Here is a 13,718-nt window from a genome sequence, read left to right on the forward strand (position 1 = left end):
GTTAAATTGTGTTGCAGCATTTAAAAAGAACATTAAACTATTCATAACTGCTAGTAGGAAAGGCATGCACTTTGTTCCGCTGATTAGTTACTGGTAATCCTTTCCGAGTGCTCATGTAGCAAAGCTTTGCTAAAACCCATTTAAAGTGGAATTGCAGTCAAAAAATAAAATGCCCCTTTGCATTATACTAAGTGATCACCTTTTTCTTATACTTTTTTTTTTTTTTTTTTTTTTTTTTTTTTTACAGATAAATTTATTGAATTTTTTATCAAAAGAAAATGAAAAACAAGACCCTACACAATTGTACAAAAAAATTAGACAAACAATTAAAGTGGTTTTGAAGTCTCGTGGTTTTTCACCTTAATGCATTCTATGCATTAAGGTGAAAAACCTGTGCTGCAGCTGCCCCCAGAGCCCCCGTTTTCCTTACCTGAACCTGATTGTTCCAGCGATGTGCACAAGCCCAGTGACTCCAGGCACTGTCTTGGGTCCTCATTGGATAGATTTATAGCAGCAGGAGCCACTCCTGCTGCTGTCAATCAAATCCAGTGTCACAGAAGCTGGGGGTAGGGCCGAGTCCTGCTGTCTATGTCAATGGACGCAGCAGCGGGACTCGTGAGCGCACCCGCATGGGTGCCCCCATGGAAAGCAGCTCACCATATGGGCACCCAATGAAGAGGAGGAGCCAGAAGCGCCACCGGGGCACCCCAGAAGAGGAGGATTGGGGCTGTTCTGTGCAAAACCCTTGCACAGAGCAGGTAAGTAAAGCCTCGTACACACGATTTGATTGTTGGCAGGGGGTTGTGTGATGACAGACTACCTAAAATCTGACTATTAAGTATGTTCCTTCAGACAGTTGTCCAACTTTCGGCCAACAAATGTTGGATGGCAGGCTAGTAAATGTTTGCCAGACAACGGCCTGTTGTCAGATTTTCATATCGTCTGTACACAAGTCTGTCACACAAAAGTCCAAAGTACAAACACGCATGCTCGGAATCAATGCTTACCAAACACGACATTAGCAGAAAGTGCTCAGAGGGTGGCACTCAAGAGCTGAAATTCCACGTAGTAGGTCACTACGTTCGTGTTTGTTGGCCGACAGTTGTGTGCCGTTTGTATACAAGACAAGTTCCTGGCACACGCCCTTCGGACAAAAGTCTGATGCTCTGTTGGCCAACAATCTGATCGTGTGTACGAGGCTTTAGACAAAATAGTCTTAAATGTGTTTTACAAAGGTCTAGACCAGTGATGGCAAACCTATGGCATGCGTGCCCTCTCTGTGGGCATGCCAGGGGAATCCCCCAGCCAGGCAATCACTTGCACGGAGAAGCAATTCCCTTGTAATACAGAGTACCGTTCTCAGAAAAACTGCAGCATATTACACACGGCACCACTGACAATCTATTGCTTCTGCCATTCTCCTACATACAGTACACTAAAGCTGCTCATCCCAGAACTAAAGTACACCATCTTTAGGAAGCATTTGCAAAGCATTTGACCAATGTCATGCCTTTTTTTGTAAACCCCAAGCTCCCTTCATTTCTGATGCAGTTGTGTTAAGCAAAGATTTTTAGCTTTAGCGTTACACAAGTTTGTAGCAGAATTGAGCAATCTTTAGGCTGTGCCAAAGCTTGCTAAAGGCCCTGGGAAATCCACAGGACAGAAATCTCGAAGCAACCGTTATATGGCAGAATTGATTTTAATGTGCATACTGTTGAGGTTATCTTTGTTATCCTTGCTTTTATTTCTTGTGAGTTTATGCCCCATAATAAGTGTGTGCCTATCAATTGCCCCCATGTAATTGTGCTTTAGTTCTATTTCTATTCTATAAAAATATATTTAGAGGGTGGCAATAGTGTCAGATATTTAAATGCTGCATGTTCCCATTTACATCAATCAACCATAACATTATGACCACTGAGCGGTAAATTGAATAACTTTTATTATCTTGTTACAGCGGTATCTGAATATGGGTGGGATATATTAGGTTGCAAGTGAAAATGTTGTTCCTTAAGTTGATGTGTTGAAAGCAGAAAAAAATTGGTAAGCATAAGGATTTGACCGACTTTGACAAGGGTTAAATTGCAATAGCTAGACTAATGCGTCAGAGCTTCTCCAAAACTGCAGCTCCAGTAGGTTGTTTTCCGGTCTGCAGTGGTCTGAGCCGACTGAAAGTGAACTAAGGAAGGAAAACCAACAAAATGGCGACCAGGTCATGAGTGGGCAAATCTCATTGATGCACATGGGGAGCAAGGGCTGGCCCATGTAGTATGATTCAATAGAACAGCTATTGTAGTTCAAATTGCTGAAATTGTTAAAGCAGAACTATAGACAAAACTTTTTTTCTTTCAATTTGGATAGAGTAAGGGGTGAGGGTTATACCTGTTGATTTATTTTTTGCCTTTTTGCCATCTGTATCTCATTGTGGAGATTTACCTTCATTACTTGTCCCAGGAGTGAGAGAAAACCCCTGCAAATAAGGGAAATCTCTCAGGGAGCAGCATGTCATAAGACCTACTGTTCCTTTTGGAAAATGTGCCCTCTTACTTTTCTTGGGTTAACCCAAAATTGGGATTTTTTTAACTTTAAATTTTAATGATAAACCGGACAAATGAATAGGGTGAATCTCCCTAACAGGGGCACAAGCAACAATAAAAATTGATAGATGATATAATCCCTCTCTACTCTATCCAAAGCTAAAGAACACGTTTTGCCTTTAGTTATACTATAGTTACCTCCCGCCCGCTGTATAGACAAATGACAGCGGACGGGGTGCTCTGTTGTTCTGGGATGACATCATATGACATTGCCCCACTCTCACCGCGCTTGCTTGGACTCGGCATGAACCCGATCTCGGTAAAGAGTCGATGATGTGGCTCTTTACCTATGTGATCAGCTATGTCCAGTCAGCGAACAGTCTTACCCACATAAAAGCAACCACATTCACATTGTAAGAGGTAGACTACCCCTGAAGTTTGGCAGTTAGCAAAATGTTTGGAGGTAAACAGGCGATCATTGGGTAGTCGTATGTCTCATCTCATGTCTATGTATTGACAATGTGAGCAGGAGCCACACCGAAAGGTTCCTCGCAGTTTACAGGAATCGCCTCGTGTATGTCCTCGGTATTTACTCTGTACTGATTGATCACCCACAGATGTCACCTGTCTGTAGGTAATCAGAGGGGCTTGGGGGACAAAGGAACCCACTGTGGGGTCTATGGTTGATAGGTGCCAATATTTGTTTATAATGCATCTAACCCTGTTGTGTTTGGTAGAGTATTTTGTTATAAGTCTAGTGATATCAGCCGTTTGTGCCTTTCTTTTAGAGAACAGGAGATCATTTCTGGTGGTAGAGTTCCCTTGCTTGAATGCCTTTTTCAAACATTTCTGGCTATAGCCTCTCTTAGATAGACGTATTCTGAGTAAATTAGCCTCCTTGATAAAAGCTTCCTCACTGGAGCACTTTCGTCTGCGGGATGGTATTGACTATACAAGATAGATGTTACCAAGGGTCGTGGATGGAAACTTGTGGCATGTAAGATAATGTTTCCCGCTGTTGTTTTGCAAAAACAACTCACAGGACAACACATCCTCCTCGTTTTTTGCAATAGTTACGTCCAAGAAGGTAACACTGGATGCACTATGAGACATAGTGAATGCAAGGTTAACATCATTGCAGTTTAGAGTAGTAAGATAGGAAGCATATCCTCTGGACCCTCCCACAAGACAAAAATATCATCTATGTAGTGGTACCACATAGGTATGTGGTCCACATACATAGAGAAATTGTCATCCATGAACAGATGACACTCTCACTCCCCCAGGTACAAGTTAGCGTAGGCTGGGGCGCAGCATGTCCCCATGGTCACCCCCTGCATCTGAAAGAAGGTGGTAGCCATTGAATGTGAACACATTATGGTCTAAAATTTAATCAAGTGACATCACAATAAATTCATTAAAAGATTGTTCTAAATGACTAGTTTGGGATCGAGGTATCAAACTGTAGAGGGCTTTCACGTCTATGGTGGCTAAAATGGTGCCACCCGAGATGTCAATTCAATCCAGCACCTGCAATAAATGTTTTATGTCCTGGATGTATGAAGGCAAGCTGGTAACAAAAGGTCTGAGGTGTTCATCTACTACCCGACTTAAGTTTTTCGTGATGGCTCCTCTTCCTGAGATAATAGGCCTCACTGACACAGCTGAAGGTGCATCTAGCTTCAGCTGGTCTTCTTTCTGGGTTGCAGTTTCCGGGGCATGCGCATGGGAGTCACAATCGCGTGTGCCCTAAATGCAGAGCGCACTGCACATGCATCATGGAGTCACTGGTTGCTGCTGTGATTATTTGCCAAATGGTGCACATACTGGTAAGCCTGATTTTAAACTGACCTGTACATACAAGTTAAAAAAAAAAAAGTTAACTACTGCTTTAAAGGATCTGCTGCTAACTGCTTGGTGCCAGATACCACAGCATACCTTCAGAGGTCTAGTGATGTCCATGCCTCGATGGGTTATGGTGAGTGGTCATAATGACTGATCTGTGTATGGTGTTAGTATTGGTTGGAGTCTGAAGTGAAAATTATAGCATTATGATTCCCAGTAGTACATTGGTTTATTGCAACTTGAGAAAGGGGAGAACTAATATGGCAGTCAACGTTTACTGTCAGGTGTATTGTTAAAATGCTGTCATAAGAACTGTGCAAAGTTTGAGGACTATTGATTAATTTGCAGGTGCCATGTACCTAAAGACTTGTTCCCTATGATACAAAGCTCATGATAAGTGCAGGTCTTTCATTTCTTTTTGAGTGTATATTTGACTTTTTAGGCCTCATGCACATGTTTTTACAGCTGCTCCTAAGGGCGTCTGTTTTTTTTTTGTTTTGTTATTTTTTGCGTCTAAACTCCCCTGCATATTAGCCTGTCAATGCACACGTAGACTTTTTAGCAGCAAGAGACCTTAGATAGGAAAAAACCCCACTGTCAGTGCATCCAGGAGCAACAGAGTTTTGGCAGAAAAAACAATTGACTCTGCTAAATGCTTTTAATCGTGCCTAAACACTAGCTGTGTTTAGCACTATTCACTTTAATACAAAGGAGAACAGGGAAGCAGGACTTTAAATGAAGTACGCAGATGGTCAAGTGTTGGCATTATAATTGACATATCTATAATATATGTAAAGGAGTAGGACATTTGTCTCATAGAAAATGTATATACTACACATATAATTAAATACCTGCATGAAGTAAGATATTAAATGAAAAACATTTCATACAGCAATACATAATACATAAATAATCCAAAAAATGGATGGCACATGATACATATAGAAAAGCCCAAAATTGAATAGCACATGATTAGAATATAGTCAAATACATAATGCATGAACAGAATCCACAATGATGTGGTAAGATGAAGTATGCGATTTGAACACAACATCTGTTAGCTCAACGTGTGACTTGAAAATTATTCAGTTTATTCAATACTCATCACTCACCTTTATAATTCTATTTACTTTCTACAGCTCCAATTTGGTTATTGTGATCACACATGCTTACTCACACATCACAGCCTGATGCATGACCGTCCCTTGGAGGGTTGCCTGTTGGGCAGGATGTCGCTTAACATACCATCTCAGCTCCCGGAGAAGATGTGGGAGAATCTGTCCACAGGACAATTATTAGTCATTCACTCTGCAAATGTATCCTTTATGGAAGAGTGGCAAGAAGAAAGCCATGAGAAGTCACATTTGCAGTTTGCAAGAGGCCATGTGGGGGACACAGCAAACATGTGGAAGTAAATGCTCTGGTCAGATGGGACCAAAATTTTACTTTTTGGCCTAAAAGCAAAACGCTATGTGTGGCGGAAAACTAACACTGCATATCACTATGAACGCACCATCCCCACCGTGAAACACGGTGGTGGCAGCATCATGTTGTGGGGATGCTTTTCTTCAGCAGGGACAGTGAAGCTGGTCAGAGTTGATGGGAAGATGGATAGAGCCAAATATAGGGCAATATTAGAAGAAAACCTGTTAGAGTCTGCAAAAGATTTGAGACTGGGGCGGTGGTTCACCTTCCAGCAAGACAATGACCCTAAACCTACAGCCAGAGCTGCAATGGAATGGTTTAGATCAAAGTATCTTCATGTGTTAGGATGGCCCAGTCAAAGTCCAGACCTAAATCCAATTGAGAATCTATGACAAGACTTGAACATTGCTGTTTGCAGACGCTCTGCATCCAATCTGACAGCTAGCACTATTTTGCAAAGAAGAATGGGCAAAAATGTCACTCTCTAGATATGCAAAGCTGGTAGAGACATACCCAAAAAGGTGGTTGTACAAAGCATTGACTGGGGGGGGGGGATACAAATGCACGCCACACCAAAAAATCTTGAAAGTGTCACATCAGACCAGGAATCTCCACCAGAAGGGTCACAAATGAAGGCTTAGCAAATGTATATGCAACTCTAATAAAATGAAGTCATAAACCACATATGGTACAGCAGCGGTCCCCAACCTTTTTGGCAGCGGGAACCGGCTGTGTAGAAGAATATTATGCAGGTTTTTCATGGGCAATTTGTCAGGGCAATTGCTGGTGTTGGTGCTTCAGTCATCACGGCACCGTGGTTGATATGGTGTCAGGATGATTGAAGCGCATTATTTCATTACATTTTATTATAATAGTTCAACCCACCATAATGTAGAATGATAATCAGAGGAAGCCCTGATCATGTTACTTGCCATCGTCACCTACCACCAGATGCAGCTTGTCAATTGCCACCATATGCAGCCTGTCACTTGCCATGTCACCTACCACCAGATGCAGCTTGTCGCTTGCCACCAGATGTGGATTGTCCCTTGCCATGTCACCCTCCACCAGATGCGGATTGTCCCTTGCCACGTGTCCTGCCACCAGATTCAGCTTGTCACTTACCACCAGATGCGGATTGTCACTGTTACCTGCCACCAGATGCGGATTGTCACTGTTACCTGCCACCAGATGCGGATTGTCACTGTTACCTGCCACCAGATGCGGGTTGTCACTTTTACCTGCCACCAGATGCGGGTTGTCACTGTTAGCTGCCATCAGATGTGGATTGTTACTATCCAGCCACCAGATGTGAATTGTCACTGTTACCTGTCACCAAAAAATAGCAGCTTGTTACTAATTCATTTAAATGTAAAAATCACGTGTCAGCCCCCCCGCATTGCAGAGTGCAGTACAGGTGCTGACAGCCTCTCCTCAGCATGGGTATACTAGCTAGCGGTACTGTCCCAGACTGAGGGTGGGTGGTGAGAGATGACATCATTCTCTCTCTCTCTCACGGCTGCACCTCTGTGTAGAGCAGGCTTCGCACCCCTCTAAGTAAGGTCAGAACAACGGTGTGGGAACGCATCGCTGACAGAGTCTCCTTTGCACCATGACCCGGCAGCAGAGTCCTCTAATAAACCGGTTTGTCATACAAATCTCCCCTACCAGCCACACATGGTCAGAAGGCAAAACAAGAGCAGGCGCTCCACATAGAAATGTTTTTGTGGGATTTTACTCTTTTAGAAGTATTGCACTTACAGGCTTCAACAGATGGTTGCGCATTAAACAAATAATTCTGTCTGGCACATAGATCAAATTCCAAGTCATGTCCGGTTGAGTGATGACGTAAGCATGCTGAGCCATTAGAGGACTCTAAGGAAGACCGGTGGGGATACTGTTGATGTAGAATTCTCTATATTAGAGGGTCATATACAGTACATTTCATTTCAGTTAATTTGTGACCATTTTGGTAGAGGTTCCTGGTCTGGTGGGACACTTGAAGTTTCTTTGAATTATTCCTATTTATTCACATAGCGTGTGGACTTTTGCACCATCATTTTTATCTTCTCACTATTTCCATTTTGAATTGTTCCCATCTGGGTATATGTCTTGTGGTATATGTATCAGTTAGCGCGACAGAGTTGAATTACCTTTCCTTCTATATTTCTGATGCATGTTTTGCGTATTCTGCTCTATTGTTTTCCTTTTGCACAATTTGCACCAAAAATGGTTTTATTTATGCCTTTGTGGATAAATAAAGACAGTTTTAACTGGATTTAAATAATACTTTCCATTGCTAAAGTGGTTTAGTTTGCCGTTGGAAAGAATTGTAAATTGTGCAGTGGCAGGTTTGAATCATTATACATTCTGCTATGGAGCCAATACTTAGTGGAGCAGAACTCATTTCTCTGCATTCAGAAACAAAGAACTATACACTAGTTAATCGCTATCTGCGTAGTGTAGGTACTGCTCAGTTTTTTTTGTCTGGTGTTCTTTGCAACATACCTGGCATCTGTCATAAGACTTGAAAACACAGAACTTTAATAAAGATAAGTGACTAGAAGCGGTATTGTAGGTTATCTCAAATGTTGACACTAAACATATGCTTAGTATAGCGTTCTTTTAAGCTGACACCTTAGCCGTGGTTTTGTAACATTTAAATACACTCTTTGAAATTCTTTCTCTGTAGGTGGATGCCTTTGTTGCTTACACGCTGCATGCGGTTATTGTTGTTTAAGAAAGGCTTGGATTATTTTGGCTTGCTGTGCCCAAAAAAATAAATTTGAAAATACAGTGAGATACATCTCTAAGTTTCCTTCGGTATAAGTTATCCATTTTCATTTTAAGATTGAGAAGCAGCATCATTGTATTAAAATAATTCATAGAAATTTTGTTTCAAAACTAAAGGAAATGTAAACACAAACTTTTGCCTGTAGCAGTGTTCCTCAAGCCAGCAACATTTCTAGTCATGTCCTGGGGACCCACTTATATCTCTGTGCCCTAAGTGCGCATTAATACCGGTGTCATCAATTTAAATTGGCACTGTTTTTGACAATGCATTTTAATATTGTGCATTTTTAAAGGATCTTTCTGGCTTTAGCTTCCTGGCAGTTCTCCAGAAAGTGCACCTTTAATTTTTTTCTTTAGAGGTCTTCAGAGAAAATTTCCCCTTGCCAAAAGCATGTTAAAATTCAAAAGTGCATTATGTTATAAAAATCCAAAAAATAACAAAGTGTGCGTTTTTAAATAGATGTTCAGTAGTGAAAAACAAAAATAAATAAAAAAAGCCACAAGTGTAGTCACCTAAAGTAACTTAAGACTCCTTTCACACTGGGGTGCTTTGCAGGTGCTGCAGCGCTAAAAATAGCGCCTGCAAAGCGCCCTGAAAGAGCCGCTGCTGTGTCTCCAATGTGAAAGCCCTGAGGGTTAAAAACGGTAAAAAAAAAGTCTTGCTAGCAGCATATTTGGAGCGGTGAAGGAGCGGTGTATACACTGCTCCTTCACCGCTCCAGCCCATTGAAATCAATGAGGCAGCACGGCTATACCGCCGGCATAGCGCTGCTGCAGCAGCATTTTGCGGTGGTTTTAACCCTTGGCCGCTAGCAGGAGGGTAAAACTGCCCCCGCTAGTGGCCGAATACCGCCGCTAAAAGTGGCACTAAAAATAGCGCCATTTAGGGTTGTCCCGATACCGAGCATTTGCCCAAGTACTTGTACTCGGGCAAATGCTCCTGATGCTTCCCCCGATACCTAAACTGTCAGCAGTGATTGGCATGTGGGGAAGTTACAAGCTTCTCCCCCTACGGCTTTCAGCTGCTTAGTGACATTCACCGCATCCTCCATGCCCCCTCCATTCCTCTGTCCCCCTCCGCTGTCCCTCTTCGTTCCTCTGTCCCCCTCCGCTGTCCCTCTTCATTCCTCTGTCCCCCTCCGCTGTCCCTCTTCGTTCCTCTGTCCCCCTCCGCTGTCCCTCTTCGTTCCTCTGTCCCCCTCCGCTGTCCCTCTTCGTTCCTCTGTCCCCCTCCGCTGTCCCTCTTCGTTCCTCTGTCCCCCTCCGCTGTCCCTCTTCGTTCCTCTGTCCCCCTCCGCTGTTCCTCTTCGTTCCTCTGTCCCCCTCCGCTGTCCCTCTTCGTTCCTCTGTCCCCCTCCGCTGTCCCTCTTCGTTCCTCTGTCCCCCTCCGCTGTCCCTCTTCGTTCCTCTGTCCCCCTCCGCTGTCCCTCTTCGTTCCTCTGTCCCCCTCCGCTGTCCCTCTTCGTTCCTCTGTCCCCCTCCGCTGTCCCTCTTCGTTCCTCTGTCCCTCTTCGTTCCTCTGTCCCTCTTCGTTCCTCTGTCCCCCTCCGTTCCTCTGTCCCTCTTCGTTCCTCTGTCCCCCTCCGTTCCTCTGTCCCTCTTCGTTCCTCTGTCCCCCTCCGTTCCTCTGTCCCCCTCCGTTCCTCTGTCCCGCCGTTCTTCTGTCCCTCTCTCTTCCTCTGTCCCTCTCCGCTGTCCCTCTTCGTTCCGCTGTCCCCCTCCGCTGTCCCCCTCCGTTCCTCTGTCCCGCCGTACCGCTGTCCCTCTCTCTTCCTCTGTCCACTCCGTTCTGCTGTTCCTTTCCGCTGTTTGAATGGACAGAGTCAGCTGACTGTCCATTCACATAACTGAAACATTGTAATCTCCTGTGATTACGATGTCTCAGTTTATGAATGGAGAGGAGCCGCTGTCTTCTCTCCATCCATTCTCAGTGCAGCTGAGGCTGCAGAGAAAGGGACTGGGGAATCTCTATCCTCGGTCTCTTTCTCTGTCTCAAGGGGGAGATATCAGGGGTCTGTTAAGACCTCTGATATCTCACCAAAGCCCCCAACAGGGCTGATTAAAAAAAAAAAAAAAAAAACACATATTGCAATAAATAATAATAAAAAAATATTATTGTAAAAAATAATAAAAATTTAAACAAAAAAAAAACAGACACCGTTTACACCCCCCGCCCCCAACAAAAAAGAAAGCATTGTTAAAAAAAAAAAAAACAAACAAAACACTGTCACGTGACATTTTAAAAAAAGTATCGGTAATCGGTATCGGCGAGTACTTGAAAAAAAGTATCGGTACTTGTACTCGGTCCTAAAAAAGTGGTATCGGGACAACCCTAGCGCCATTTTACCACCGATGCCGCCCCCTTTTGACCTATCGCTATGATAGCCTTTTTCACTGAAGAGGAAGCAAGGAAGGTGCGAAAGTTTCAGCACTTCAGGAAGTTCCAGAGCTTTGCTAAGCTGACAGCTTAACCCTACATGTTACACTATTAGAATGTCTCTCCTGTTAAATATTGTTAGGGAGTCTCTAAACAAGACATTCAGATGAGATAGTAGATCCAGATCTTTGTAAAAGAATATAATTAGGTGCTTTATTCATACACTGCAGTGGAAAGACACAACACACACCGATATTCAGCTCTACCAGGCCAAATGAAGAAGGAAATGTCTCTGACTTACCAACATCAAGTTTAACAATATATACTTTATGAATATGCATAAGGTCTGGGCGTGCTATAGGTGTGACCGTATAGTTTAGTCCAATCAATGTCCATATCTTCTTAGTAGCAAGGGAACAGTTAAATGGATGTATACATCATGTCACTGGCAAAAAAAGAGATTTCAGCTGTATTTGGTGGGTTCAGACTGGTTTTGATAAGGATAAGGAAGTCATTTTGAGCAGCTTTCTGGGTTCTTATCAGTAGTTTGTGTCGTCACATATCCAACTGTTTTAAGTTCCCAGGAATTGAAACAAAACAAAAAACGCCTAGGGAAAGTAAAAAAGTGCATTACCAATTCTTAAAGTGATAGTCTCTACATTATCAGACCCATATAATTGTACTCATTTCCCTCCCAGTGGTGACCCATCCATTATGGGTGCACGGACGCCCCCCCCCCCCCCCCCCCCATCTGTGCGTCCGGCCCCCTGATCTATATACAGGGATGCCGGGCTCATGGATTCCAGTGGCAGGCGTGTTTGTTTTTTTTTTTGAAGCATGTGATTAGAGCCAGAGGCTTTAATAGGCTACAAAAAAGGGTGAGCTCCGGGCGTAGAGCACTGCGGCTGAAGCCCACCCAGTTGTGTGATGATAGCGAATGAATATTCGTTCTCTCCACACTGATCCTCCTTCCGGCCAATCAGGAAGCCGGTCTGAGACCCATCACCCAATTGGCTGAAAGGACAGGCAATCCTATTGGGCACCTAACAGGAGGAGAGAAGAGACGCACAGCGGAAGAGATCTAGGAGAGATTACAGGAGTACCTGCCTGACCCAGAGCTCGCTGCCCCTCACCTTCTGCCTGACCCACAGCTCGCCGCCCCTCAACCACTGCCTTACCCGCAGTCTGCCACCTAGAAGGGATAAGTGCCAGACAGACTGGCAAATGGCGGGCGGGTGTGCTGTTTAAGTGCTGCCCCCCCGGGGGGGAGGGGGTTGTTTGCCGCCCCCCTAAAATAAACCCACCAGCCGCCACTGTCTGACTGTTTCTTAGGACTGCTGGGACTCGTTTTTACAGCCAATGCTATATGTGTCGGGAGCCAGTGTCATTGCTTTTGATACATGGAGTTGACCAGCTGTGAAACTGACAGCAGTGCACTGCAGACTGCACTGGAAAGCAGTCTGCAGTCCCTATGTAATCTGCAGGACCCCACTGACCATTTTAATGCAGTGTCAGAAAACACTGAAATAGGCATAGAATGAGAGGCTTCAACCCCAGCTGCACCCTCCCTCCTCCAAACACAGCGTCCAAGGCTGAAGCCTGTTGTGAGTGCAGATTGCCAAGCATTGAAAATAATTTTCAGTCTCTTAACCTCCCTGGTGGTATGATTGTTTCAGATTTTTGCATCTCAAAGCGGTACAATTATTTTGCATAGAAATTTGGCGTTTTATATTGTAGGTCCGTAATTCTTAGCAATAAACACACTTATATCTGTCCACAAAAAGTCTAGTAGATATCCCGGGTATGATGAAGTTTGAAACGCAAAATCATAAATTATAATATAATAAATATAAATAATTAACAAAAATATATAATAAAATAAATTTCCCCACGATTCACTATCGCTCAATTCTGCAAGTGTTCTAATTTACTATTGCTGTTTTCTAGCCGGTCTAAAGCCACTTTTGACGTAAAGGGACACTTTTTGGTTGCTATGGACAATCTCAAGGCAGAAAGAACAGTATATATAATATAAAACTGCATGCAGGGCATGGGCCAAAGCACTGGGGACAAAAGTGAAATAATTTCATACAGTACTGTAATCTGTAAGATTACAGTACTGTATGTGTTATGATTTTGACTTTTTTTGAATTTGCTGCCAGGCTCCGCCCCCGTGCGCAGGATACTGGGGACAAGGTAAGTATACCGCACCAGGATCCTGAGATGTAATCCCGAGTGTGGCTCGGGGTTACCGCTAATGGTGCTGAAATTTAACAATGAGCCACACTCGGTAATACCATCAGGGAGGTTAATGATGTGTAATATGGTAGGGATGGCTGCATTCGTTTATTGCACTATACATTTTTCAGAAGGTTCAAGGTGTTTTTTTTTCCCTTCCTTATATTTCAAATGTTTATGTCACATTTTGTCTGGAGTTACCCTTTAGGCATTTTAGCGTACTGTGTTTATTTACCAAATATGGGGACACAGGTGCTCACAAATATATATTTCTATGTGTATTTGCTTTCTGATCACCTTCCCTTACTTCTTCCAGATAGATGGCCCGTGTGTTTTACAAATTCAGAAAATCCGCAATGTGTCTGCACCAAAAGACAATGAAGAGTCTCAAGGAGCACCCAGAATGCTTCGTTTACAGATGACCGATGGCCATACGGCCTGCACAGCCATAGAGTTTAATTATATGTCAAAAGTCAGGTAAGAGGTTTTCTTGCAGGAGAATA

The 13,718-nt window shown here is 43.5% G+C and overlaps 1 protein-coding gene across 1 annotated transcript in view; it reads left to right on the forward strand.

The window, feature by feature from the left end:
• Nucleotides 1-13,718, forward strand: part of TDRD3 (tudor domain containing 3) — a 467,037-nt gene that overhangs the window by 230,426 nt on the left and 222,893 nt on the right. Inside the window, exon 4 of the mRNA XM_073614239.1 lies at nucleotides 13,532-13,692. Within this exon, the coding sequence (XP_073470340.1) occupies nucleotides 13,532-13,692 (161 nt within the window). The remainder of the gene's footprint in view (nucleotides 1-13,531; nucleotides 13,693-13,718) is intronic.

Source organism: Aquarana catesbeiana, linkage group LG02, assembly GCF_042186555.1.
Source record: "Aquarana catesbeiana isolate 2022-GZ linkage group LG02, ASM4218655v1, whole genome shotgun sequence".
Taxonomy (NCBI): Eukaryota; Metazoa; Chordata; class Amphibia; order Anura; family Ranidae; genus Aquarana; species Aquarana catesbeiana.